General features: G+C 68.9%; 1 protein-coding gene across 1 annotated transcript; it reads left to right on the plus strand.

Annotated features, from left to right (window-relative positions):
- Positions 1-1,285: 1,285 nt before the first annotated feature.
- SKI (SKI proto-oncogene) lies at positions 1,286-27,458 on the plus strand. Its single transcript, XM_037499323.1, is given in 11 exon segments — positions 1,286-1,523; positions 1,526-2,257; positions 25,433-25,551; positions 25,627-25,745; positions 26,035-26,297; positions 26,507-26,611; positions 26,614-26,807; positions 26,922-27,029; positions 27,031-27,153; positions 27,271-27,409; positions 27,412-27,458. Coding segments are annotated over 11 exon segments (2,187 nt in total).
- Positions 27,459-27,910: the final 452 nt, after the last annotated feature.

The raw sequence follows: 27,910 nt of genomic DNA on the forward strand, positions 1-27,910 counted from the left end.
CGCCCGGCCCGGGGTCGCGCTTCGCGGAGACGGGGGGGGGAGGGCGCGGAGCGCGGGTCCCGCCGCGAGGCCGGGGGGGGGGCGCCCCGCCGCGAGGGCCCCGGGCTGCGGGCGGCCCCGCCTCGCGGCTGCGGTCGCGGCGGGCGCCGCGTGTGGGCCGGGCCGGGCGGCGGCGGCGGCGAGGCGGGCGCCCGCCCCGCCGCGCAGGAAGCCGCCCGGCCGGAAGGGGGGCCCGGGCGCCGCCGTCGCCCCCGCGGGCGGCCTTCCGGCGGGCGGGGCCTCGGGCCGAGCGGGCCCGGCGGGGGGGCCGGCCCGAGCGCGGCCGAGCGCGGCCGAGCGCCGCCGAGCGCGGCCGAGCGCGGCCGAGCGCGGCCGGGCGGGCCCGAGCGCCGGGCGGGCGGGGCCGGGCGGGCCCGAGCGCGGCCGAGCGCGGCCGAGCGCCGCCGAGCGCGGCCGGGCGCGGCCGAGGCGGCGGCGGGCGGGCCCGAGCGCGGCCGAGCGCGCGTTCCGGGAAGCGCCGGCGGGGGGCGGGCGCATTCCTGGCGGGCGGGCGGGCGGGGCGGCGCCTCAGTCCGCGCCGAGCGAGCCGCCGGGAGGATGTGCGCCGGGACCCGCGCCGCCGCCGCCGCGCTCTGAGGGCCGCGGCCGCCGACGGCGCCTCCCGCCGCCCCGGAAGCCGCGGGCCGGGCGGGCGCGGGCGCGGGCGCGGGCCGGGCGGCGGGCGGCGGGCGCGACGCGGGCGGCGGGCGCCGCGGGACGAGCCGCGCGGGCGCCGCGCGGGGGGAGGAGCGGGCGGGCGGCGGCGCCGCGCGAGGACGGCCCGGCGGGCCCCGCGCCCCCGCCCCCCCCGCGCGCCCCGGCCCGGCCGCGGCGATCCGCGCCCCGCGGCGCCGGCACCTGCCCGCGCGCCCCCCGCGCGCCCCGGGCCCGCGGGCGTTGGCGTTGGCGTTGGCGGCGCGCGCCGGGGCCGGGCCATGCCCCGCGCCTAGGGCGCGGGGGCGCGCGGGGGGCGCGCGGGGGGCCCGGGCGGCGGCGGGCGCGGCGCGGGGCGCGTGGATGCGGCGCCGGGCGCGGGCGGCGGCGCGCTGCAGCGGCGGGACCCCTTCGCGCCGCCCGCCTTCCCCTTCGCGCCCCCGGGCGAGGCCGCGGCCGTGAGCGGCCGGGAGCCGGCGGCGGCGGCGGGCGGCGGCCGGGGCCGCGGCCGGGGCGCCGGCGGGGCGCGCGGGGCGGCGGCGGCGGGCGCGGGGCCCCGGGCGCGCGGGAGCGGGAGCGGCCGGGGCGCGCCATGGAGGCGGCGGCGGGCGGCCGCGGCGGCTTCCAGCCGCACCCCGGGCTGCAGAAGACGCTGGAGCAGTTCCACCTGAGCTCCATGAGCTCGCTGGGCGGCCCGGCCGCCTTCTCGGCGCGCTGGGCGCAGGAGGCCTACAAGAAGGAGGGCGCCAAGGAGCCGGGCGCGCCCGCGGTGCCCGCGCCGGTGCCCGCGGCCGCCGAGCCGCCGCCCGTGCTGCACCTGCCCGCGCTGCAGCCCCGCCGCCCGTGCTGCCCGGGCCCTTCTTCATGCCGTCCGACCGCTCCACCGAGCGCTGCGAGACCGTGCTGGAGGGCGAGACCATCTCGTGCTTCGTGGTGGGCGGCGAGAAGCGCCTGTGCCTGCCGCAGATCCTCAACTCGGTGCTGCGCGACTTCTCGCTGCAGCAGATCAACGCGGTGTGCGACGAGCTGCACATCTACTGCTCGCGCTGCACGGCCGACCAGCTGGAGATCCTCAAAGTCATGGGCATCCTGCCCTTCTCCGCGCCCTCGTGCGGGCTCATCACCAAGACGGACGCCGAGCGCCTGTGCAACGCGCTGCTGTACGGGGGCGCCTACCCGCCGCCCTGCAAGAAGGAGCTGGCGGCCGGCCTGGCGCTGGGCCTGGAGCTCAGCGAGCGCAGCGTGCGCGTGTACCACGAGTGCTTCGGCAAGTGCAAGGGGCTGCTGGTGCCCGAGCTGTACAGCAGCCCCAGCGCCGCCTGCATCCAGTGCCTGGACTGCCGCCTCATGTACCCGCCGCACAAGTTCGTGGTGCACTCGCACAAGGCCCTGGAGAACCGGACCTGCCACTGGGGCTTCGACTCGGCCAACTGGCGGGCCTACATCCTGCTGAGCCAGGACTACGCGGGCAAGGAGGAGCAGGCGCGGCTCGGCCGCTGCCTGGACGACATGAAGGAGAAGTTCGACTACGCCAACAAGTACAAGCGGCGGGTGCCCCGGGTGAGTGTCCGCGGCGGCGCGCCCGGGGCCGGCGTCTGGCGGGGCGGCGGTGGGGGGGCCGGGCCGGGCCTCCCCCGGGCTCGGGCTTTCCTCTGGGTGCTGGGAAACGCGGGGGAGGGGCACGACCCCGCTGGGGCCGCGGGGTTCTCTGCCGAGGGCCTCGGGCTGGGTGGAGGTCGGGGGGCAGCTTACGAGGCCCACCGTGCCCCGACCGGCCGGCCTCCGGGCCCAGGTGCTCCTCCCGGGCCCGCTAGGCCCACAGGCCCAGACTTCTGTGGGGCCCTGGGCCCTAGAGTTGTCGGGCCAACCAGGGGTGAAGGGCACGGCCCTCACCTCGAGCTGCCAGGCCAGCTGGCGGGACCCGGGGGTGCTGCCCACATTCTCGGCACCCAGAGCCCAGCCCGGCAGGCCCGTTGGTGCTGGAAGTCCATGGAGGCGACCCGGGACTGAAGCCGGGTGTCCAGGCGTGGGGGACACACGACCCGCAGTCCCTCTCTGCTCCCGACGCCTGGTAGGGGCTCATCCCGGAGTCCCCTGGGCAGGGCGAGGGCTCCGGGGGCTCCGGTGTGGCCCGCGGCCCGTGATTTGTGTTGGACGCACCCTTTCCGGCCCGCTGGGGCCGGCGGGCCTCTGTCCGGCTCCCGCTGGCCAGCCGGCGTCTGAGTCCCTGCAGGCCGCGCCGGCCGTGGCTGTCCGCACCACCGCGGGGTCCTCGCCAGCACCCCCGGCCCAACCACCCCCCACCCCGCGTCTGGCGCTGCTTCTAGACGCCGGCCCGGGAGCCGCTGCTCGCCGGCGCTGCCTGCCTGCCGGCCCTGCTCTGGGAGGCCTGATTAATTCAGCTATTGCATCAAACTTTTTTTTCCCGAATCTGTGAATAGATGCGCCGCCCCGCTTTCTCTGGGCGCCCCTCCAGCAGCGTGTCAGAGTCTGGGGGAGGGGCTGGGAGGGAAGCTGTCGCCTGCTCGGGGTGCCTTGTGTGCTCGAGCGAGGGGCTGAGCAGGCGGGGCGGGCGGCAGGTGCCAGCAGGCCGTGGCCTGACGGGCAGGGCAGAGGAGGGGTCTGTGGCCTCGTGGGGTGGGGGCGCCGACCCCAGCGGCTTGGCGGCCCTTCATTTCGGGAAGGGGCGTCAAGGGGGCATGACGGGGGCCTGCGAACCGGGCCCTTCCCGCCTGGGCCGGCTGCTCTGGGCGCACGGGGCGTCCGGGTGTCCGCGTGGACTGGGGTCACGTGTGTGTGGTCTGCTGGGCTTGGCCGGAGGCCAGGCTGACCTCGACACACGGCAGACCCGGCCCCGGCTGAGGCCTGACTGCCCCCCCCCCGCCTGCCCGCCCCTGCAGGCCTAGGTTCCGGGCGGCCCCTCTGAACTTGGGGCTGCTTGGGGAGGCGGCGGGGTGGTCATAGCGGGTGGCCGGCTTCACTCTCGCCTGCGCCACCATCTGCGCTGCTCCGGATCTCGCTCGGAAATCAGCGTCCGGAGCGCTGACCGGGGGACGCGCTCCTCGGGGAGGCCGGGGTCTCGAGGCCTGTGCTGGGGGCCCCTTGCTGGGACGTGCCGCCTCGCATGCTGCACCCCGCTCTCTCAGCTGTTCCGGGCATTGCCCACCCCAGCGGGGAGTCCTGGGGCTTGCGGCCCCCTCATTCTCGCAGCACTGCCGGGGCGTCTGTACCCTGTGGGCGCCTTGAGAAGGGGCGGCTGCGCCTCAGGGTGGGCGTCCGCTCGCTGCTGCACAGCCAGGTCTGGGTGGAGCTCCCTGGGGAGACCCCCGCAGCGCTGCTGCCCGTTCGCTCCTCCCACCCCCAGCGCCAGCTTGTCGGGGATCTGGCCGAGGCATTTGCGCTGCTCTGCGGCTTGCGTAGCGTCGGGGGGGGGCATGGACGGCAGGGAGCAGAGGACGGGTCGCTGCCCCTCTCTGTGGGATACGGCTCTCTTGGGGCACGGGTCCTGGTGTCGGCGGCTAGGGTGCTGCCCAGGGCCCCTGAGGACATCGTGGTGGGCCTGTCCCGCCCCCGGCCAAGCGGGTGACTTTTTTGACGTCGACAGCTGGGGCCTCGCTACCACGGCTTGCCCTGCTCAGCCTGTGGCTCCCGTGGCTGCACCAGTGGGACCTGGAACATGGGGCGGCTCCTATTTTTCAAGCTGCGAGCCTTGGGGAGGTGGGGCATCTACATTTGCAGAGCGGTAGCGTTACTCGGGGACAACCCAACGCCAAGGGGTACAGGGGACGTGCCCTGGACTGGTTCACAGCCGCCCAGGCTGCGGCCGAGCTTCTGTGACCGCTGTCCTTGGGTGTTCTGTGGCGCCGCCCTGGGGAGCCCCGCAGGGGCCCCACCTGGCTGTGCCACCTCTCGCCGGGCGTCACTGGTGGGTGCACTGTGCCGCAGGGGGCCATGCCTTCCCTGCCCTCCTGCCCACACGGCCTGGTGCCACCCCTCGGCTCATCCCAGGTGCCGGGACCGCCGGGGTGGCTTTTCTAGTGGGCACAGGGCTGCCGGTCTCCACGGGGCGGCAGGGTGTCCCGGTCAGGGTGGGGCTGGTGTCCCGGGGCTCCCTGGCGCCTCGGCAGAAGATGGTGTGGTTCAGGCACCCCGTCCTCGCGCTCGCGCACGCTGGCTTTCCGGGCGCTTGCACCTGTCTGCCGGCCCCGCGGGCTGCCCGAGTTCCCGAGGCGGCGCAGGCGGGGCCGCTGTCCGGGGCATCTGCATGTGCCGGCGCCGTCAGGCCCGGGCCCGGCCGGAGGGCGGTTGTCTCTCTGTCGCCTCTCTGACTCTCTGTCGACTCTGGCGGTGAATTCCCGGTTCTGGACCGTGACGAGGCTCCGGGGCGGCCGGACCGGGCCCTGTGCGGGAGGTTGGGGTCTGGCCGCGGGCCGGGGTCTTCTCAGACGGTTGGGGCGGCGCTCCTGGGGGCGAGCCAGCCTCCCTTCTGCAGGGCCCTCCCGCCCCCCAGGCCCCAGGCCCCAGGCCCCAGGCCCCGCCAGCGCAGCCAGCGCCTCGCCGCCTCGGGGCTGCTGTCGCGGAGTCTGCGGAGCGGCGGGCGGTCGCGCAGGAAGTCTGGGGGAAGCGGCCGCTGCCGGGCGGCGTTTCCGGGGCCCGGCTGTCTGGCGGGCGGGCGGAGGTGTCCCCGCCGCGGCCACTGCGGCCTGGGGACTGTTACACAAGCAGCAATAATGTGTCTCTTTCTAAGGATTGCGAAAGCGGGCGGGTTTCTCCACTGGCGAATTATGCAAGTTCCAACTGAAATGTTTTTAAAAAGTGTCTTTGTTTTGAGTCAAAATACAGAGGCCCAGCTATGTCCTCCGGCCCGGGAGACCACGCTTCCCACCTGGGGGGCCTCGGCCCGGTTACCGGGGCGACGGCGGGGGTGCTGGGTGGGGGTTGGGCCCGGCAGGGGCCCCGGCCACAGAGGAGGGTGGGGGTGGGGGGGCTTGCCTGGGAGGGGCCCTCCCGGTGGCCACACTCGGAGCCAGCTGGGCCAGGGCCCGTGGTCCCCCCCAACCCGGCGCCAGTGAGCGGACAGTGGAGGGTTAGGTTGTGGGGGCCCCCCGCAGCGTGAGGACGGTCCGCACCCCCGGCCCGTGCCGCCAGGGCGTCCTCACTGCCCCCAGAGCTGCTGCTTCACCGAGAGGAGATGCCGCCTGGGCCTGAGACTTCAGTGCGACTTTGGGGGACAAAAGGAGCCTCTGGTGGGGGGTCTGGCTGTGCCGGGACGCCGGGTGGCTGCAAGGTGCTCCTGTCCCCCCTGCGCTCAGTCTCTGGGGCCCGCGGCGGGAGACGGCAGCCGAGTCCGGGAGGTCTGGGCCGCTGTCCCCAGGGCCTCACGCGGCCTGGCTGTGTGTTTGTGGTCGTGCTGTCAGCGGGGAGGCCCTGGGGCCCCAGTTCCGGGCCCAGACAGATGCCTGCCGGTGATTCTGGGCCCTGCCCCCTCCTTGTTGGGCCCGACAGGTGCTGGGGTCCGCTGACCTGGGATCTGCCGGCCGCGGCTGAGGGACGTCGCTGACCGGGGCTGGAGCCCAGGTCGGGAGGGGTCCGTGTGCCTGGAGGCCAGCGGGGGTCCAGCCCTGGGCCGTGTGTGGGGTGGTGTGGGGTGACAGTCGTGTGCTGACAGCGCTGCTGTGCCCGGGACCTGTGGGCTGGGGGCGAGACTGACTTGTTCCTGCGCCCGGGGCTGTTGCGTCTGCTGCGGCTGCTGTCTGGGGCCTGGGCGCCCCAGGGCTCCGTGGAGCAGGGTGGGGGCGCTCTGGGAGGCGGGGTCTGCCCTGCTGAGTGGGCCCAGCACCGGGCAGCTTGTCCTGTGCGAGTCGGCGGGCGGGCGCAGGGCGGCGTGGGCTTTCTTGGGCGTGGTGGCCGCAGGGTCCCTTGCGTGCCAGCCCGAGCCCGTCAGTGGCTTGGGCCCCGGGGCAGAGGAGGCAGCTGCGTGGGGAGCTGCAGGCGGGTGCTGCTCGTGTCTTGTCCTCAGGGCGCCCCGTCCATGGCTTCTCAGCCCCGGGCCGTGGGGACAGGGCGGGGCGTGGCTGTTGCTGCAGGCAGGCCTCTGGGCCGGGACTGCCGTCCAGCTGTGCAGAAAGGGCCAGGGCCTGCCCCGCAGGGAGGGGGGAGGGGGCGAGAGTGCCTCGTGCACCCTGAGGTCGTCTGGCCGCTACCCAGGAAGGGTGGGGAGGAGCATGTCCTCTGGTCCTCTGCGTAGGACCCAGGACCCGGCGGGCTCGGCCGGGCCGCTGGGGAGAGGGAGCCCGGTCCCCGGAGCCCCGTCCCGCACCTGCTGGGCCTGGGCCTCACGGCCCCTCACCTGCCACCCCCCCCACCCCGTTACTACCGCGTTGCCCAAACCATTAAAAAAATTGTGCTCCCTAGTTGAATGATATGCAAATGTAGTCAATTAAGCGAGGGGATTTTAATTAGCAGTTTAAGTTCATGTGTGAAGTGCCTTGCCTTAATTACTTGACAGTTTTGTTGTAAATTTGCTAAGTTTTTTTTTGCAGAACTATCAAAACTGTGATTTTTTTTTTACATCCTCGTGTGCAGTAGTGTCGCCCGGCGCGCCTGACCCTTGCCGGGTTTGTCCCAATTCATGAAGCTCTTGACGCTGAAGTCACCCGCCGGCCGCGGGAGTCCCCCCGGGACACACAGGCGAGGCCTGGATGCGGGCGGTGGCACAAGCCGCTTGTGGGGTGGACCCGTACCGCTGCTTGTCCCGGGGTCTCCTGCCGGAGCACAGCGGGGACCCCAGCGCTGGCGGCCTGGCGGGCGCCCAGGGCGAAGCCCAGGCCCCTCTGTCACCTGTCTGGGGCGGCCTCCCCGCTGAGGGCGCTGGCGGTGGGGGCTCACGGCGTGATGCTCCTCCACTCTCGGGCCTGCTGGGGCATGCGGTTGCCGAGCGCCTGCTCTTCCCGCGTCAGCCCCGTGACTCATAATTTGGGGCACACCTTTTCCCGGCGTCGCCTTGTGCGGGGCCCTGGGCTGAGGGCAGCTGCTGCCCCGTGTCCCGGCCTCCCGGTCTGCCCTTGGCATGGACGCTGGGGTGCCAGGTGCTCGGGAGACACTGCCCTGGCGGCCGGCTCTACCCAGTCCACGAGGTGTGCAGAGAGCAAAAGCCTGGAGGCGGCCTCCCTGGCCGGCGCCCCCCCGGGCCGGTACGGGGCCCCGCATCTCTGCACCCGTGAGGACGTCCGGGCGGCCCCGCTGATTCTGTGTTCTCTGACTCCCGCCTTTTTTTGAGGGGACTGCAATTCTTGCTCCATCAGATCCCGGGCGTCACTTCCTCTCACGCGTAAGCATTTCGGCGTTTGTCCAGCGCACGCGCGAGCAGGTCCCAGCCACAGGGCCGCCGCCGCCCCGGGCCCAGGCCAGGGCCTCCCGCGTGGAGGGCGCGCGCGGGTCTGTGTGCGTGCACAGCCTCGTGTGTGTCTCGAGCGCTCCGTGCCGAAGGCCGGCGGCGTGTGTTGGGCGGCTGCTGGCCTCGGAGGTGCGAGAGAGGCAGCATCTCACGCGCAGGCTTCGGGGCCTCCTGGTGGCCCGGCCAAGGGCGGCTGTGCGTCTTGCGTGGTGAGAAGTGCTCTCTGCCCTCCAGGGTGGCTGCCCACGCGGCCCCAGCTGCTGTCCTGTCTGTGGCCTCGGGTGGGCAGAGCCCGGTGAAGGGGGTTTCTGAGGCGGAGGCCGCCCAGCGCTGCCCTTGGGGACTGGCTGCCCGGGGTCGGCCCCAGCGCTGGGGGCCTGAGCCCGGGAAGGTGAGGCGGTCATTGGACGCTCCGGCCCAGACACCAAGGGACCAGTCAGTGCCCAGCATTCTCCCTCCAGGCTGCCCGCCCTGCCCCCGCGGCCTTGCTGGGGTCCTGTCTTTGGGCATCAGCTTTGCCAACTTGGAAGGCGCCCGGCCCGCTCTTCCATCTCCCGCCGGCTCCCTTCTGCCCTTTCCGGGCTCACGGCGCCGCCTCCCGTGTAGCGGCCCGCGGGCACGTGTGCGCACGTCCCCCACGGCGCCTCCAGCCCACCGTCCCCTGTGTTGGCCCCTCCGCCTCTGGTCCCTCTTCTCCGAGGCAGCCTGGGGTGCTCGGCCCTCCTGCCCCCCGCGTCCCTGCGCCTGCACTTGGGCCTCCTGGCTTCTGGGAAGGGAACTGGTCTGAGCCGCCACTGGGGCCCATTTCTGCTGGTGCTGGGCGCGCACCCAGAAGTGGGGCTGCTGCGCCCCGCATCTCAAGGGCCCCCTGCCGGGTCCCCCGTGCCCTCTCGGCCATGGGGCACCAGGCCTCAGGCCTTGGCGTTTCTGCTCCTCCTGGAGGCCTTTGGGTGCACGGGGGTGGCGGCAGCTTTTCCCGGCCAGCCCGCGCCGCCCTGGACCGCACCCCGGAGACCTGCGGCCCTCCTGCCCCCAGCACGTCTGCGTCCACCCCCCCTCCGCCCCGAGGGGGAGCCCTGGCTCTCCAGGGCTGTGGTCCCGGGAGCTGCGTGAGGATCTTGGGCCCAGGTTCTGTGGCCATTGGAGGGTGTGGGGCTGCCCCTGGCCCGCCCCATCCAGGGTCGTCCTCCTTGGGGATGGGGTCCTCCTGGAGGGCCGTGCCTGCCTGGGGCCAGACTCTCGGGGGGTGTCCACCTCCCTTCCCTGTGGTCCCAAAGGACCCGCCCTGGGACTGGACAGCCGCCCTGGCCAGCGTGGGCCCTGGGAGGCGTGGGCCCAGCCGGAGTTCTCAGCAGCCAGCCGCGTTTCTGCTGTTTGGTTTCCAAATGGCCTCTCCTGGCCCCTCGTCAGGCGCACACAGGACCCCAGGGGCGGGTTCCTGGCCATGGTGACCCTCTGCTCTTTTGTCGGGCTTTGTGTCCGCTCCCGAATATTAATGAGAGCCAGGGCGTGCTCTTGAAAGGAGGGTCTTTGCTTTTTGTTTTGCAAATCCTGCCCTGCCTGCGTGGGGTGATGCTGGGGTGACCTGGGGGTTCCGAGGGAAGGCCTGCCTGGAGGCACAGGCGGGCTGGCTTTTGTCTTTGGGTTAAAAAAAGAAAGTGGAGACCCCAGAGGCCTTGCCCACCCGTGCTCAGATCTTTGTCCCTGGCTGGGGTTTACCCCGCGGCCCCCCCTTCTCTGTGCAGATGGCGCCTGAGAGTCACAGCGTTTCCAGTGTGGGGGTTAGTAGCTGGTGGGGGCTGCAGAGTCACGCTGGTCCAGCCCGCCCTCCCACTGGGTGAGGGTCAGACACCCCCCCCCCCCCCCCCCCGCCTCCCCGCCCCGGGGCCTCAGTTTCCTCCTCTGTGAAAGGGAGAGGCCGGTGTCCGAGCAGGGCGGGTTTGGCTTGTTGGATCCTGGTTCTCCAGAGCCGCCCCGGCAGTGCCCGCGGTGGTCCCAGCCTGCCCGCTGCTCTCCCGGGCCCGAGGGGCTGCCTGTGGCGCGGCGGTCCCCACAGCCGGGGCTGGCGGGAGGGGCGCCGGCGGGTGCTGGTGGGACGGGGGCCACTGCCCTGCTGCCATGGCTCGGCCGCCTCCAGCAGGGACGGGGGGCAGGTGGCTTGTCTGGCCTGGGCCTCTGGTCCTGCCGTGGGTGGGTGTCCTCGGAGTTTCGGGGTGGGGGCGCCCTCCTCGGCCGAGCGGCTTCCACCCTGGGCCAGGCTGGGGGCGCTCCCGGTGCCGTGCGGTGGCGGCGTCCTGCTACAGCTCTGGCTGTGGGCTGCTGGCGTGCCGTGGTGGGGTGCAAGGCGGCTTTTGGGGAGAGCTGGAGCTGGGCAGGGCAGCCACACGGTCAGCTCTGCCTCCGTGGTGGTTGTCGCTCCTCAGTGCCTGTCCCCGCCGGCCTCAACCCGGGGACTGTGGCCTCGCTGGGGTCCTGTGTTGCGGGGACACCGTGTCCCCACCGGGAGGGCGTGCAGCCTTGGCCCCTTCTGCAGGCCACATGCCTGCCTCTGGCCGTCGTGCGGTGCCAGGGGGCAGGTGGGACGTCGCCCTCTGGCCCGGGTGCTGCTACCTGTCCTCGGCCGGTGTCCTGCAGGCCTGGGGCAGGCGCATGGCTCCGGCAGACGCCGGCTGCTTTGGGGCGGGTTGGATGGGGGCAGGGGCGCTGAAAATTGTCCTTTTCTCTTCAGTTTGGAAACACACCTGGCCAGGGCCACGCCTCCCGGCTGTGCCAGTGGAGGCGGCTGCTCCCCCGAGGCTGCTCCTCCCTCGTCTGTCCTCTGACCCTCGTGCCCTGGGTCTCCCCACCCAGCCTGTGAGGTGGCCTAGGGTGCAGTGCTCCCACCTTCCCTGAGTCCCCTCCTTGGTTTCGCATCCACTGTCCTTCCTGCTTCCCTGGGGTTCTGGCGGGGTACCATGCTGGCCACCTCCTGCTTGGCGGTGGAGGCCACGGCTGAGTGGGGGTCACCTCCCCAGTGGCTCCCAACTTGGGGTTCTCCCGTCCCCGGCTGGGTTTCTGGGCCAGTGGTTCTTCCGCTTGGACCCCGGACTTTTGAGGGAGGCACCATGCCCCACCGGGCTGCAGAGCCTGCGGCCTGGGTGTTGTCCTGTCCGGTGGCCCAGGCGCAGCCCCGCTCCTGCGTCTCCGGCCGGTGCTGTGGGTGCCAGGGAAGGGTGTGTGAGGACAGTCCCCACCCACACTGGGGCCCCCTCATTCATCCCTCCTCGTGGCTTGCTGGGGCCTGGGGCCCTGACGTCCCCTGCAGACCGTGCCAGCCTTGTTCTCCCCGCCTGCGCACCCAGGCCGCAGTGCTCGGCCCGCGAGACAGCGAAGGCGATGTCTCCTTCTTCACCGCGCGTGTAGGAAAAGCCTCTACTTGCTCGCGGTGGAGCCCGTGCCAGCCTGGGCTTGTGGCAGGTGGCTCGTCACCACCGGATGTCTGGGGCGCCGCTGTGGTTGCTGGTGACAGGGCGGCCGGGTGGGCGTCAGGGGCTTTCGGGACCTGCCCCCGCCCCATGGTGCCCGCTTGGCCGTGGCATGCAACCTGTGCTGTCTGGCCTGTGGACCTTGCCCTGCTGCTGCTGTGGTGTCCTTTTCCTGCTGCGCCTTCTGGCTGTGGTGGTGGGGAGATGTCAGATCAGGGATGGTGCTCTGAGGCCTCGATTTTTTTTTTTTTTAAGATTTATTTATACAAGCACTGGGTATAGTCAGAAGCAGGGGAGGGTGAGAGAATTCACCAGAGCCAGAGCGGGGAGCAGAACAGGCAGACTGACGAAGTACACTGCTGAGGGGAGCAGCGGACGCGGCAGGAGAGGTCTGTCACACCATGTGGGACCCTCGCAGGAGGCTGGGGATCGAACCGGCACTGCAGCGGCTGCAGGCAGCTTCACAGCCCAGCGCTCAACCGCTGCGCCACCAGGGGAGGCCCCAGGCCTCACATTTTGCGCGTGCAGAAGCGTTTGAACAGAATAGACTTCCGTCATCCCTTGGTGTCTGGCGCTCCGCATGGTCCTGGACTTGTGTTTCTTGGGAGCCTTTTGGTGACTGTGTCTCTTTCCCTACTTGTGATTGGTTTGTCTAGATTTCCTGTGTCTTCTTGGTTTCGTCTCTGGAAACCGTTAGTCTTAAAATTTATCCGTTTTTCCAGATCGTCACACTCTTGGCGCGTCGTCCTTCAGACCAGTCTTTATGAGCCACTCTGTTTCTGTAGCGTCTGTTGTACTTTCTCCGCTTCCTGGCTTTGCTGACTGACGCGTTCTCTTCCCTTCTCTGGGGGTGGCGGGAGCCTGTTGCCTCGTCGTGTGTAGAGACCAGCTCCTCCAGCCGTCCTCCACATTGTCTCTGTGGTCTTTGCTTCGTGCACTTCAATGTTAATTCTTGTCATTCCTTTTCTTCTATTCACTTGTACACTTTGCTTTAAATGTAATTTAAGTTGAGTTTTTTGTTTGTTCGTATAGACCCGTTGTATTTTCTTAGGTTTTTTTTGAAAAAACTTTTTTTTTTAAGATTTATTTATTTGTACAAGCACTGGTGCAGTCAGAAGCGTGGGAGGGTGAGAGAATTCACCAGAGCCAGAGCAGAGAAGAGAACAGGCAGACTGATGAAATACAGTGCTTGAGAAGAGCAGCGGGCGGCAGCAGAGGTCTGCGCGCCATGTGGGACCCTCGCCCGGTGGCCAGGGATCCAACCTGCGCTGCAGAGGCTGTGGGCAGCTTCACAGCCCAGTGCTCAACCGTTGCGCCACCAGGGGAGGCCCTCTTAGCTTTTTTTTTTAAGATTTACTTATTCATGTATACAAGAACTGGGGTACAGGCAGAGGTATGGGGAGTGAGAGGATTCAGAGACAGAGCACAGACAGAGCGGGGAGCAGATCAGGCAGATTGACCGAAGTACACTGCTGAGGGGAGCAGTGGGGAGACAGGAGAGGTCTGCTGCGCCATGTGGGCAGCTCCTTGGCCGGGGACCGAACTAGTGCTGCAGAGGCTGCAGACAGCTTCATAGGTTGCGTCTTAACCCCTTGCGCCACCAGGGAGGCCTTCCCTCTTAGCTTTTTTTCCCCTCAAATTTGTTTATGCACTCAAGAGGTGGGGTGCAGGCCAGAGGTGTGGGGAGAGGTGAGAGGGCTCCCCAGAGACAGATTGGGGAGCAGAGCAGGTGGATTGACTGAAATCCACTGCTGAGGGGGAACACTGGGGAGGCAGGACAGGTCTGCTGCGCCGTGTGGCCGGTGATAGCTTCATAGTGCTGAGACTAACCCCTGCGCCCCCAGGGAGGCCCCCTTCATAGCCCTTGCTAAGGTGGTTTTGCTTATCTCATAGATTCTGGTCACTTACATCTTCATTTTGATTGTTGCTAGATATTTATTTTTCTGCTTTCGTTTTCTCCTTGGCCCAGTGATTATCGAGAAGCGTGTTGTTTCATCTCATGTTTGAGATTTTTCCGGTTTTCTTTTTGTGGCTGATTCCGTAAGTTTATTGATACTTGATTTGTGTCCCAGTATGTGGGTCTCTTCCTGAGACTGTAAAGTGTAAATCTTACTGTTTGGCAGGAGAAGTGTCCTGTAAATGTTGGTTAGGCCCATCTGATTTAGCTCATCATTTAAGGCTATTGTTTCCTGACGTACCGTCTGTTCCTGACATAGCCTGTCTTTTTGATCTGTCTGTAGTTGTGAGGTGTTGCAATTCCCTACTGTTACCGTGGTGTTGTCAGGGTCACGCTAGTCCCGTCAATAACTGCTTTGTTTTCTGATGCTCCGTCACTTGGTCCGTATGTGTTACTGTGTCACATCTTCTTATATTTGGCCCTTAGCTTCTCTAAATAAAGTTTTATTGGCTCGCAGGTGCACCCACTTTGGCTCACTGTGTCCATGGCTGTTTCTGCAAAGCTGCAGCAGCAGTCTGTTACCGCCAGTGTGAGCATGTGACTCACACACACACTTGTGATTTGGCCCCTTAGAGGTGAGGCTTGCTGAGTCCCAGTCTGGAGAAATGGCCTGAATGCAGCGCTGCAGCTCTCTGTGACTCTCTTCAGGTTGGAAAGGCTGTCTTTGGGGATCAGCCATGTTAGAGACTGTGGCCTCGTGCTACTGGGTCACGTTTGTCATTGACCAGTGGAGATTGTTTGAAGCTGTGGAGACATGACTCCTGGAGTGGAAAGGGCCCAGGTGGGGTAATTGCTGTTGGGTGATTTTAGGTGTAATTAACATAATAAGCGAGGGTATTTAAAATGTACAGTGTGATAACTTTGATGTTGTGTGCACACGTGGAACTCCCAGCTCGGTGGAGATAAGGAACCTGCGAGCTGTCCGGCCCCAGGGCCCGCCCTCCGCCTCCCCGCCCCTTCCTCTGCGCAGGGGCGGCTCCGCTTGCTGCTGGCGAGGTCTGTATCGGGCCTGGCCTCTTCCGGCAGCGTGATTATTTTCAGGTTCTTCTGTGTGACTCGCTGTCATTTTTTTTTAACTTCTGGGAAATGTCCCGTCGTGTGGACGGACCATAGCTTGTTTGTCCGCTCACCTGCTGGCCATGGCCATTCACTTGGAGCGTTTCCCGCTCTTGGCCGTTGCGGATGGAGCTGCTGCGCGCAGCCCGGGTTGTGTGTGGCGACACACACGCTTTGTTCCCTCGGGCAGCTGGCGTGGCCAGCCTGGGCGTGTGCATGTGCACTTTCGGGCCTGGGCTGTCTTCGGGGGGCTGCTCCACGCCGCGCTGCCCTGGCTGGTGTGGAGGGCCCCGCCGCGGCCGTCCTCACGGGCGTGGGTGTGTCTGTGTGGCGCCGGGCATCCTGGGTGGTGGCGCTGGGGTCCTTCTTGCGCTGACTCTCCCGCCAAGTGCCTCCTGTAGGCCGGGGCCCGCGCTGTGCCCTGGCAACGTGCCACGGCTGTGTCTTGCTGCTCACGCGAGGCCCTTTACCACCAGACGGCTTGTTCCGTGGGGCTGGGCTTGTGGTGTTTTAACTGAGAAATCTTTTTCTAACCCCAAATACGAGGATTATCTCCAGGTTTTCCCTGGGAAGCCTTACAGCTGCAGTCTCACGCTGCATGGCTGGTCCACATGGAGTCCTGGGGTGCGGTGGAAAGCGCGTGTCCCGGGCGTCATGTTGGGGGTCCAGTGTCTGTCTGCACCGTCACCACGGACACGCTCTCTGCTGGCCACCTTGGCGCTGCCCCTCGGTCGGCTGTTCGCATGGGTCTGTGGGGTGCGGCCCAGCCTCACCCTGTGCTAACACCAACTGCCCCCGTGCTCTGCCACTCCCGTGCCGGGGACACCAGCCCCCCCATTTCTCGTTGGGCCGCTGCTATTCCAGGTTCTTTGTTTTTTGTTTTTTGTGTTTTTCCGTTTGCTTTTTAGAGGTAGCTTATCTGTTTTTATGAGTAAAGTCTCGCTGAAGGCGTCACTAGTGCTGGATCGGGTCTGAGGCCAGTTCGGGGAGAGTGGGTGTCTCAGCAATACCGAGTTTCTTGTCGGACGCGACGCCCCACTTCACGGCACCCAGCGTGGGTCTCCGGTGCCTTCTGCCCAGTTTATTGGACCACGTCCACGCCCGTCTTTCCTCTCCGGTGCCGCCGGGTCTCGTCATCAGCCCCTTGGGTTTGCCTCGCGCTCCCTGCAGCCTCCTGGGTTCACGCAGCCATCCTCAGGCCCCTGGTTCTCCAGACAGGCGCCGCCCCTCCCTGCCCTGGGCTGGGCTGGCTGGCGTGCCAGGGGCCTGTGTGCCGTGAGTGGGCGCGGGCCTGGGAGCCTGTATTGCCGGGTTTTAGGTGGTCGCCGAGACCGAGGGCCGCCCTGCAGCTGATGGCCCGGAGGGGCTGCTTCTCTGAGACTCTCCCTGCGCTGGGGAGGTGAGGGAAACAGGCCGCTCCTGTTGTGCTTGTTCGTGTGCGAGGAGTCCTGAGCAGCCTTCCCCGGCCACGGGGAAGGACGCCCTCCCTGTACAATGTCAACTGGGGTTTCCTGAGGGTCTGTTCGCGGCCTGCTGCATAGTCACGTGGCGTGCTGTCCACACGGGGTGCTGCCGCGGGGCTTTGGCTGTGGCGTGGCTGCGGGCCCTGTGATCACTTGGGGAGGGGGGTCCCTCTTCCTAAAATTTCAAAAAGCCCCGTGAAGGCGTCTGATGGAACTGCCCGTTGCTGCGAGCTGCTGGGCTTGGCCGTGGTGCTGGCCAGCGCCGTGGGGGTCGGGCCGGGGCCCCGGGGTGCCGGCTCTCCTTCCGTTGACTCTCTTCCCTTCTGTTGTGTTTCGGGACGTGTGCTCTGGCGTTGCTCTCCTCTCCCTGGCTCGCTGGGGGTCGGGCACGCGCCTGCTCTCTCGGGTGAAAGGCCGAGTCCCTTGAAGCCTCTTGAGGTCCCGGTGCGGGCGGTCAGCCTGGGGCTCCCGACCCCGGCGCCCACGGGTCCCGACACGTTGCGTTTCCGTGTTTCCAGGTCAGAATACTTTGGGATCCTTCCTTGGGTTCACGTGAATCAAGCGGTTCTGCTTCCTCCTTGGCTCTCTGCGGGCCCGCCCGGCTGCGTGAGTGCACTAGTTGCCAGTATTTGGGGTTCTCCAGACCCCTCCCTTCTGGGAGCAGGAGCTGGCGGCCAGATGAAACCTCAGCGATCACGCTGCTCGTCACAGCACGTACTGATACGCGTCCCCCTTTTTTTTAGTTATTTTATTTGCTTATGCATGTAAGAACTGGGGTGCAGGCCAGAGGTGTGGGGAGTGAGAGGATTCACCGGAGACAGAGCGGGGAGCAGAGCAGGCAGAGTAACTGAAACGCACTGCGGCGGGGAGCGGCGGGGAGACAGGAGAGGGCTGCCGCGCCATGCGGGTGGCTCCCTGGCGGGGATGGACTCAGGCGGCAGGGACTGGGGCTGGCGTGGCGGCGCTGCGCCCGCAGGGAGGCCCTGAGCGGGTTTTCTCTTTAATCGCTTTACCCTTGAGCAGCTGTGAAATCCCGCTGGTCAGCGTCCCTGGCCGTGGTCTTTGCTCTGAAATCTCCTTTGCGGCCGCAGCGTCGCCGCCCAGCCCCGCCTGCCGTGGGGATGTGTCTGTCTCTCGCCGCTCGCACCTGCCAGTGTCTCTGTTTGAAACGGGCCTGGTCCGGGCTGCGCCCGGCCTGTGTGCTCGCTGCTCGCCTCTGCCTCGGGGCAGCTGTTGGCCGCAGTGACGTGCGGCGTCATCGCGGAGCTGGCATCTCCCCGCGCCCAGACGCGCACCCCGCGCGGCCCCGCCACAGCTTGTCCCGCGCCTGTTTTCGCCGCCTTCTCTCTGGGGTTTCATCGCTTCCTTTGCCCCCCGGGCTCCCCGCGCTCCGCAGTCCCCTGACGCTGGAGCGTTGGAACCGCGCTGCGGACCCGCACTTCCTCGCCCGCGTCCCGGGGCTCTGTGGCTTGCTTCTCCCTGTGCTGCAAGTCCTTTTTGACCAAATAGTTGTTTCTAGAGAAAGCCCTGCCGTGTCCCCGCACCGGCCAGTTCCCCTCGTGCTTGTCCGCTCCCGCTGACCGGGCTTCCCGCTGCCGTCTGTCTGGTGCCTGGAGGCGGCCCTCGAATGTCCCTCCTGCGTGGGCGTCTGCCCGTGACAGGTTCTGGGGTGTCAACAGAGTCGTTGCTTTTGAAAGACATTTCCCGTGGGTATAGGATTCTGGCTGGCGGTGTTTTCCTTCCATTCAGGGATGTTTCTCTGCTGACCCTTCTTCCTCTTGGGGTCGTTATCATTTTGGCTCTGTCCCGGGTTTTGAGCCTTGTGATTGTGACGTGGTTTGCGCTCCGTTTCTTTAGATTGCCCAGGTCTGAGCTTTTTTTGCACTTTTCAAGTTTATGGTTTTTGTTCACTTTGGGGGGAAATTGGCCTGTTTCTGAGAACTTTGTTTTTGCGCTTTTTTCTCCTTTGGGCACTCTTGTTTTTTGTTTTTTTTTTAAGATTTATTCATTCATACAAGAACTGGGGTACAGGCTAAATGTGCGGGGGTGAGAGGATTCACCAGAGAGAGTGGGGAACAGAACAGGCCGACTGGCTGAAATCCACTGCCGAGGGGAGCAGCGGGGAGACAGGAGGGGTCCGCCGCGCCCTGTGGGGAGCTCCCTGGCTGGGAATCGAACTCGTGCTGCAGAGGCTGCCGACAGCTTCATAGGTTGCGTCTCAACCCCTTGCACCACAGGGAGGCCCTGGGCACCCCTGTTGACCTGCACAGAAGGCCTTTTGAAGCAGCTCCTCCCCACCATGGGGGTGCTTCTCTTTTTTTTTTTTTTTAAACACTCACTTTGGGCCTTGGCTGTGCAGATGCTTTCGCGCCCTGCACTGGAGCCTTGAGATCTTGGGGGCCTCGCTGGGCGCGCTCCCTGGACCATCTTGGGATGGCCCCTCAGCCATCCCCAGGCTCATCTTCGGAGCTCGCCTGGGGTTTGCTCGGTCCGGCCGCCTCCCGGGGCTGCTCCCTGCCATGTCCCCCAGCCGGGCGCCCGAGACAGGCACTGGGCCCCAGACCCGCACGGGGCTGTCCTGTCCCTGCAGAGGCGCCTCCGCTATGGCGGGGAGGGGGGCGGGGGGGCAGGTAGCGGCCTGAGAATGTGCTGAGTGTGCGTGCTGGCGCTGGCTTGGCCATTGTGAGTGGGTGTTTTCCTTTCTGCAATAATTCTGCCTGCATTAAATTCATCTTAGCGTCTTCATTACCGCCTTTTCAATTTCAGCCGGGATTGAATGTGAACAAAGTGCCGTGATTCTGACTATTCAGCTCGGCAGCTGCGGCGGGCCTGGCCGTGGGGACGGGCTGGGCGGCCACCTCCGGGGACTCCGCACCCCGCCTGTGGGCTGATGGGGGCGGCGTGCACCGAGGCGGACTCAGGCTTGGCGCCTGCAGACGAGGGGGTCCCGCTTGAGGGGTAGGGGGGTACGGTAGCATCCGGCCGATGCCTGTGGGTTTGACCAGGGACTGTGGGGATCCGGCGGTCCATGGAAGGTGCTGGTGTGAGAGGTGGGCACGGCAGGGCCCGGGCAGAGGGGCTTCCCCCCAGGGAGGGCCCCCGCCTGCACCTGGCACCTGCTGGGACACACCAGGCTGGTCAGGGCTCTGCCTCCAGGTGGCCCGGCCCCAGGCCCTTAGTGCTGCAGGGGCGGGCGGGGGGCTCTGCGGGCTGGCCTGTTCCCCACTCCTCCCCCTGCGGCAGTGACCTGTGAGCGCTGCATGGCGCCCGGCCCAGGGTGCACGTGCCCGGTCCTCGGTGGCCCCGTGGAGTGTCTGGGTGTGACTGCGTGGGGTGCAGCTGGCGCCCTGGCCCTGCGCCTGCCTCTGCTGCCTCCCAGCCCTGCCGAGTGGCTCACAAGGGGGGGTATCGGCCACTGCGTCTGACACCCTGGCTGGATGCGGCGCTGCTGACCAGCACCAGCCCCAAGGGGGCGGGGTGTGGCCGCGGGTCTGGGCTCTGCCCGTTTACGAGGGTCAGGCGGTCACTGGGCGACGAGGCCTGCAGGCCCAGGCCGCCATCTGGTGATTGTAAAACAGGCAATCCACATTTTTGGAGGCGGTGGCGGGGCCGGCTGCAGACGTGGGGGGCCGCCTCCACCCCAGACACCTCTGTGGCCCTTTGTCCCGCGTCTGCGCCGGGGTGGAAAGGTCAGGCTGTCCGCGCTCCTGGGGCCGGGGCTCCAGCGTGGCGGGTGCTGGGGGCGCCTGGAGACCAGCCTTTCACATGTCCCGGGGCTTCTTCCCCGCAGGTCTGCCGGGAGTGGGGAGGCTGGAGGGGCCTCCCCGAGGGCGGGCTGCACCGGCTCTGCCTGCGGCCTGAGCGCCCACGAGCCTCACGTGGGGCCGGCCGTCCGGGGTGTGCTGGCCCTGCCTGGCGCCGATGGCTGGGCTCCCCCCACTCGAGGGCCTTGGCCCCACCTGGGAGGCCTGGCCGGGCGCAGCCCCAGAGGCCCCGGTGCTGGCTGACCCTTGGGCTCTGGTGGCTCCGTGCTGGTGGCTGGAGGGGCCGAGGCAAGGGAGGAGGCTCCTGGCCAGGACTCCTGGGTGCTGTGTCCTGGGAGGGGACCCAGCAGCCCGGGTGTCCACTCGCGTAGCCGGGCAGGAGAGCGCGGGGGGTGGGGGCGCCTGCCTTTGCCTCCCTCCTCCTCTGCTGGGCACTGGCCCCGGCAGGTGCAGGCCAGCGGTTGGCGGGCTGGGCGGGGGCTGGGCAGGAGGCTCAGCCTGGCTGGTGGGCCCAGCCCCCCTCACTGGCGCTCCAGGCCCGGGCCCTGTAAAGAGGCCGTCAAAAGGTCACTGCCCTGATCTTTATGGCCGTCCCCTGTGTTCTCACGACCCCTCGCCCTCACACAGACGCCGCGCCTGCCGTCGACGAGGGCCTCCGGGTTGGTGGGGCGGGGGACGGGGGAGGCTGCAGCAGCCTCGACACGAGAGCCCCCAGCCGGGGCGTGGGGTGGGTGGGGCGGGCTGGGGCAGGACGTTCTCTTTGGCGTTTGGGCTGGTTTCCAACCAGACCTCCCGTGGACCCAGTCCGAGAACGCCGCTTGGGGGTGGGGGGGCCCTGCTGGGTGGTCAGCCTGCCCGTGTGCTGCCCCGTCAGGCTGCCCTCGGCCGTGGTGGTTGGTGCACGCGCCGAGCTGCCGCAGGGAGACGGGGGGATGGGAAGCCGCTGGGGCCCTGGGGTGGCCTCTGGCAGGGCCGCGTCTGGCCTGGGACCCTGGCTGACAACGGACGGGAGAGAGAGGCCTGCGGGCCAGAGCCCCGCTTCCGACAGTGCCCGCAGCGGTCCTGGGCCTGCGCCGGCCACCGCCCCTGGTGTTGGAGGCGCTGGCGGTGGCCTCCCCCTCTTGGCCTTCGAAGGTATCCTCCTTGGTTCTGAAGTGGGGGTTCCCAGGCCGCCCCCTGGTGTAGTTGCCGGCATCGTGTGGTTCCGGCCTTCACTGCTCCCCTCAGGGACGGTGCAGGGCGATGACCACACGGCAAGGTCTCCCGCAGGTGCCAGAGGGGCACCGCAGTTCAGACCTTGGTGTCTCGATGCTGTGACACCCCCCTCCCCTCCCCGGTGCCCGGAGTCACTGCCCTAGTCTTCCTGCACTGGGGAGCATGTCGCGGCTCGGACCCCACGGCTCGGCGTGGCCCGGGCCTCTCCGCCGCCCACCTGCTGCTGAGCAGGGCCCTGTGGGCGTAGCCAGGTGAGGTGGCACCGCGGCCCTATGCCACTGGCCACCCCACCCGCTGGCCGGGCGCTCGGCCTGGCCCCAGCAGCTCCCCGAGGCCTCAGGGGAGCTGCCGTGGTTGCTGCGGAAGCGGGGCCCTGCCTCCCGCGGGACCCGGGCCCTTCTGGGGAGGGCGCTGCGGCCCCCGGCAGCTGCCAGCACTGGACGGACCCTCAGGGCTGGTTCCAGCACCGGACAGAACCGAGGAGACCTCCCTTGACCAAACCCTGGCCCTGCCCTCAGCCCTTTACCCCAGGCCTCCTCCGCCCAGAGGCGGCATGGGCACCTGTCCTCAGCTTCCCATGAGGCTGCTCTTCCTGGGGGTCTCCCAGAAGCCCCCCCTTTTTGGTGGCCACTGGGGCCGGCAGGGGGATGGACACTGGGCAGTCTTGGCATTGGCCATGGTCAGGTCCTGGGCTGGGGGCCCTGGGGTGGGGCAGCTGGTGGCGACTGGGGTTGGTGCTGGATGCTGGACCAGAGGGGGTGGCCAGGCCTGCCATCCAGGGAGCGGGCACCACTGGGCACGAGGTCCGTCCTGGGTGGCTTGAGTGTGGAGGCTGTGGCAGAGCCCTGGGGCCCTTTGCCAGGTGGGGGAGCTGGTGTGGGCTCTCTGGGGTGCCCGGGCCAGCTCCCGGGCTCAGCATGGTCCGCACAGCCACCCGTCCAGGCCCTGGGCCCGTGGGCCTGGTGTTTTGTGGGTGGCGTTTTGTCACTTTCAGGGCGGCCTTGCTCCGTCCTGACCCTTCATTCAGATGGCCCCGCTTGTGGGGGGATTTGGTGCTGGGAACGGGGCTCGAGCTCAGGGCCCCACACTGAAGACAGGGCTGGTCTCGGGGCGCCTGGAGCCGCCTGCCATCCCTCAGCTGCTGCCTCTGGACGGCGCCCCTGTCCCGCCCCAGCGGCCGGCGGCCGCGCTGTGTTGTGTCTGTTTCTATGGAGAGAAAACAGCCCGCAGCCCCCCCAGGAGGCGGCGGCGGCGGGAGGCGCCAGGAAGCAGAACAGCCCCTGGCCTGTGGGCGGCCTCCTGGCTTCCGGCAGAAGCGGGTGAAAGTGCTGGGTCCCGCGGCTGGGCGCGGGGCAGACACGGCCGGTGCCCCTGCAGCTCTCCCTGCCTGCTGGGCCCCCCGGGCTGGGGCAGGGCTGCTGCTGGTCTGAGCCCGGCCTCCGCCTGCCCCACGGCTCTCGCCACCAGCTCCCCGCGGCCTCCACGGCAGGGACCCCCGGGCCCCGGGCCTCCCGTGTCCGGCAGGGCATCAGGGGCCGCGTCCCTCCCGTGTCCGGGCTGGGCGCATGGGGCAGGTGCCGCGGCGGCCGCAGGCTAGGGACCACTGGGGCTGCGGCCACGCGTGCCTCTGTACAAGTGCACCCCCAGGGCAGCCTCTCTGGTGCCGAAAGAAGTGGGGTGTCGTTGCGTTTTACAATCTCATTTGGGGGCCAGAAACTCGTTGCTGTCTGGGTTTTGAGCCCTGGGGGTGGGGCCTGCTGCCCATATGGCTTGCAGGTGCCCGTCCCCCCCCCCGTGCAGGGGGCTTGCGGCTTTCGATGGCGGCTGCGAGGTTTGCTTCCAACAGACCAGAGGACGGGCCTGCCCCGTGCGGCGGCTCCGTGTCCCCAGCCCCTGTCCACCCCGGCAGGCCCTTCTCCCCCCTCGGGGAGTCTCTGCTGCCCCAGGCATGGCCAGGGTCACGCCTGCCCACCGAGAGGGTCGCTTGCGGCCTGGGAGTGGGGCTCCTGGGGCGCTGTGGGGGGTGAGGCACCCGGGACTCTGGCCAGGGACACCCTAGCACCCGTCGGGTCCCCATCCTCGGGGCTTGAGGAAAGCCAGGCAGCCCTGCCGTCGCCCCTTCAGGAACCAGGGCTCTGACCTGGGCCCCCAGGTCCTCGGTCACCTGCCTGCACTGCTCCCCTGAGGTGGGCTCCCGGCTGCCTCTGAGGACCCGTTGCGCCCCCCCGAGGCCCATTCCCCCCTCGCTGTCCTGTGAGGCCCGTGGGGGCCGTCTTTCCAGGCCTGGGCCTGCCCCACGGTGGTCCCTCTCGCAGCAGGGGAGGGTGGGCTGAGGGCCCCTCTCGGTGACTCCCCGGGACACGCGGTGTGTTCTCAGGTGCCCTGGGCAGGGCCTGGCAGCAGAGTCAGCTCCGGCGCCTCCGTCAGGCAGCCTCCCAGGACTGCACGCAGCTGCCCCGTGCCGGGTGGGCTTCACACCCATGCGTGGAGGTGGGAGCAGGTGCAGGGCACCTGCTCCCGCCCAATCCCAAGAGCAGTGTGGGGAGGGGCCAGGCCCCGCCCCCGGGCAGCTGCACAGAGAGGTGAGGGGAGAGCCTGTCCTGGGCCCTGGGCCGTGTGGGCCTGGAGGCCTGGCCAGGAGGGCAAGTGGGCGCCCAGAGCCCCCGGCCGGACGTCCCGCCCTTGAGCCCCCGCCCCAGGTCTGCCTCCGCTTCCTCTTCTGCGGGCTGGAGGCGACAGGAGAGGTGACCTATTTAGTGGGAATCAAAGGGAATCTTTTGAGCTGCTATTTTCACTTCATTTTGGGGTTTGGGGTTGTCTTGCAAATTGAATCTGCTTCCTCTGCACCACAATAATCAGAAAATAGGTTAATGTGGGCATCGCACGGAACGTGAGCCACCACGTGGACGTATTAATGGTGCTCACAAAAATAGCTCTGCCGGCTCCAGCTCCGCAGGCGGGGGGTGGGGGGCTGTGCGGGCGTCCAGAGTCACGTCCGCGTGGGCCCAGGGGGCTCTGGGGTGGGTGTCCAGGTGGCCCGCCGCCTTCCTCCTCGTGTCTGCACCTGCCCTGGCTCCTGGCGCCCCCGCCCCACATCCTCCAGCTGCCCGGATGGGCAGGGAGGGCATCTGAGGAGCCCAGGGCCTGCACCACGTGCACGGGTGGACGGCGCCCAGCGGGGTGAGGCCGAGCCCCCGGGCCCATAGCTCAGCGCCGGCACTGCAGTGACCTGTCCCCGCAGGCCGAGGCCCGTCCTCGCCCACCCCCGCCACGGCTCCTCCGTCTTCCGCTGGTCCCCACGTGGTCATTTCCGGAGAACCGTTGTAATCCCGTAAGGCCCTGCCTGGTCTCGGCCTGCATGTCTCACTGCCTCCGTGTGCTTTGGGCAGACGCCTGCCGGGCTGGGCCGGGGGCCCATGCGTTCCTGCAGACGCTGCTCGGGCCAGGGTCTGGGCCACGGGTCCTCCCGTGTTCCCCCCGTGTTCCCGCGGCCTAGGCAGGGTGAGCCTGGGCAGAGACAAAGCCCCCTAGGCCGTGATGCCCCAGCCCCTTGGAGCGCCAAACCGCGAAGCTCCTAAGCTCTCAAGGATCAACGTGCCTTGAGTGTGTGGTCTCGGTGGCCACTTGCCAGACGTGAGCCACATCCCGAAGCTTGCCTTCCTGGGAGCGCGCGTGGGGTCTGACCGCGGCCCCGGGCGCCGTCCGGTTCAGGAGCGTGTCGGTCACCCCAGAACACTGCCGGTGGCTCCGCCCAGCTCGGGCCGCCTGCCTGGCTCTGCATCTGGCTCTCAGGGAGGCAGTCTCCAGGCTTGTGGGGGGCGGGGGCAGGGCCCCGCGGGCGGCCTGGGTGCCTCTTCGGTGTGTGGCCGGCGCTCGAGGACTGCTGGCCGGTAGCTACTCTGCTGAGCAGGTCGGGCGCCCACAGGGCTGTTCTCTGTCCTGGGGGCTGTAGGCCCGCGGCTGTGGGACGCGGCCAGGCCCTCCAGCAGCCTCTTCCGTGCGGCGAGTCCGGCCAGGGCCCCACTGGTCTCGTCTCAGTCCCCATCCCCGGCTGTGGGCCTCTGTGCCTTCCCTGGCGACAGACACGCTGGTCCAGGGAGCAGGTGTGCCGAGGCCCAGAGGAGCGTCTGCCGGCCAGAGGGTCTGGGGGGACGGGCCCGCCCGTGGGGAGCGCCGGGAGTCCAGATCCCGCCAGCGGGGCAGCGTCTGTGTGGGCAAGAGCCGGTGCTCTCGAGTCCCTGCTGAGCCAGTGGCCCTGGGGCCAGCCTAGAGCCCCTGCTGCTGCGGCGGGCAGGGCGGTGGGGCGGGCGGGGCGCGGCCCGGATGCTGGGTGCGGCGCTGTACGCCAGAGGGCCTCGTGCACGTGGCGTGTGCTGCTGGAAGACCCTGCTTGGCGCAGCCTGCACGGACCCCGTCCCTCACAGGTCTCCTCGAGCCCCCAGCTTCCATAAGGAAAACAGACGACGCCCCCTCCCAGCCCCCCACGTCTGCGGAGAAGGACAAGCAGTCCGGCTGGCTGCGGACCCTCGCCGGCTCCTCCAAGGTGCCTGCGGGGGTGGGGGTGGGGGGGTAGTGGGGGCCGGCGCCAGGCCTGCTGACCCGTGCCCACTCCCCGCAGAGCTTGGGCTGTGCACACCCGCGCCCGCGCCTCTCTGCCTTCCGGCCCTGGTCCCCCGCGGTGTCCACGGGCGGCGACAAGGAGCTCTCCCCGCACCTCCCGGCCCTGATCCGAGACAGGTGAGTGCCCGGCAGCGGAGGAGGCCGGTCTACCTCGCCGCTCTGTGGGATTTGGTGGGTGCGGCGTACCCCACCCCGCCGACGCTCAGGAGGGGCCCTGCGCTTGCCCTCACAGGGCGCCTCGGGCCGGGAGGGCGAGGGGCCGTGGCGGCCGGAGCCGGCGGCTCCCCGGGGAGTAGCGGCCCTGGCCGTGGCGCTCCCGGGGCCATCGGCTGGAGCGTTTCCGGCTCAGCGCCTTTGGTGGGGCCTGGCACGGGCCTGCACCCCGACACCTGCCCTCGCCCCGCAGCTTCTACTCCTACAAGAGCTTCGAGACGGGCGTGGCCCCCAACGTGGCGCTGGCACCCCCCGCCCCGCAGAAGGTGGCGGGCAGCCCGCCCCGCAGCACCCTCGGCGCCCGGCCCCCCGAGCCGCTGCCCCCGTGCGTCCAGCCCAGGAAGCGGAAGCTGGCCGCGGACACCCCCGCAGCCCCGGAGAGCGCGGCGCCCGGCGCGGCCCCAGAGGACGACAAGGACTCGGAGGCGGAGGTGGAAGTGGAGAGCAGAGAGGACTGTGAGCCGCGCCCCGCCCCGCCCCGCCCCGCCCCTCGCGGGCCCGCCCTCCCTGGCCCCGCCCCTCGCGGCCCCGCCCCCTCTGAGCCCGCCTCCTCGCGGCCCCGCCCCCTCGCGGCCCGCGCCCCGGCCCCGCCCCCTCTGAACCCGCCCCCCTCGCGGCCCCGCCCCGCCCCGGGCCACCGCGCTGACCGCCGCGTCTCTCCGCAGTCACCTCGTCCCTCTCCTCGCTCTCGTCTCCGTCCTTTACCTCATCCAGCTCCGCCAAGGACCTGAGCTCCCCGGGCCTGCACGCCCCGCCCGCGGCCAGCGCGGCCCCGACGCCGCGGCGCCCGGCGAGGCCCCGAGCGGGGGGCTGGAGGCGGAGCTGGAGCACCTGCGGCAGGCCCTGGAGGGCGGCCTGGACACCAAGGAAGCCAAAGAGAAGTTCCTGCACGAGGTGGTGAAGATGCGCGTGAAGCAGGAGGAGAAGCTGAGCGCCGCGCTGCAGGCCAAGCGCAGCCTGCACCAGGTGGGCGGGGCGGGGGGGCGGGGGCCGGGCCGCGGGGCGGGGGGGCCGGGGGCCGCGGGGCGGGGGGGGGGGGCGGGGGGCCGCGGGCGGGCGCGCTGACCCCCCTGCGCCCAGGAGCTGGAGTTCCTGCGCGTGGCCAAGAAGGAGAAGCTGCGGGAGGCCACGGAGGCCAAGCGCAGCCTGCGCAAGGAGATCGAGCGGCTGCGCGCCGAACGAGAACGAGAAGATGAAGGAGGCCAACGAGGCCCGCCTGCGCCTCAAGCGCGAGCTGGAGCAGGCGCGCCAGGCCCGCGTGTGCGACAAGGGCTGCGAGGCCGGCCGGCTGCGCGCCAAGTACTCGGCGCAGGTGGGGCGGGGCGCGCGGGGCGGGGCCGCGGGGGGCGGGGCTCTGGCCTGGGGCGGGGCGGGCGGGGCGGGGCCTGGTCCGGGTGGGCGGGGCCGCGCTGAGCCGCCTCCCTTGCAGATCGAGGACCTGCAGGTGAAGCTGCAGCACGCGGAGGCCGACCGCGAGCAGCTGCGCGCCGACCTGCTGCGGGAGCGCGAGGCCCGGGAGCACCTGGAGAAGGTGGTGAAGGAGCTGCAGGAGCAGCTGTGGCCGCGGCCCGGCCCGAGCCCGCGGGCGGCGAGAGCGCGGCCGAGCTGGAGCCCTAGGCCGCCCGGCCCGCCCGCCCCGTCTGATAAGCTACTCGAGACCAGAGACTCGAGCTCGGAATCGACACGTTTTTTAATGACTAACCCCGAGCCCCGCCGCGCGTGGCCGCCCGGGCGCGAGGACCCGCCGCCGCGGCCGCGGGGTTTTTCTCCAGAGTCTATTTTTTTCAGTGACAAGGACCGGCCGCCCCGCGGGGACCCGCGCCCCGCGCCGCCCGGCGCTCCCGTCGGAGCCACAGCATTACTTCACTTTCTCTTTCGTTTGTTCATTTAAACGTATATTTAGAACTGCACTTTGTCAAAAATCTTCCCTTTTTATTCCCCAGTTAACCGAGGTTTTTACTTTCCAGACGTTGCGACTCGGTTCTTAGAGCAGGTGGTCCGAGCGCTCCCGCTCTCGACCCCTCTGGTGCTTGGCGAGCGGGGGACCCGCGAGGAGAGAACATGCAAAA

Source organism: Talpa occidentalis, unplaced genomic scaffold, assembly GCF_014898055.3.
Source record: "Talpa occidentalis isolate TD23 unplaced genomic scaffold, MPIMG_talOcc4v2.1 talOcc4.9, whole genome shotgun sequence".
NCBI classification, from domain to species: Eukaryota; Metazoa; Chordata; class Mammalia; order Eulipotyphla; family Talpidae; genus Talpa; species Talpa occidentalis.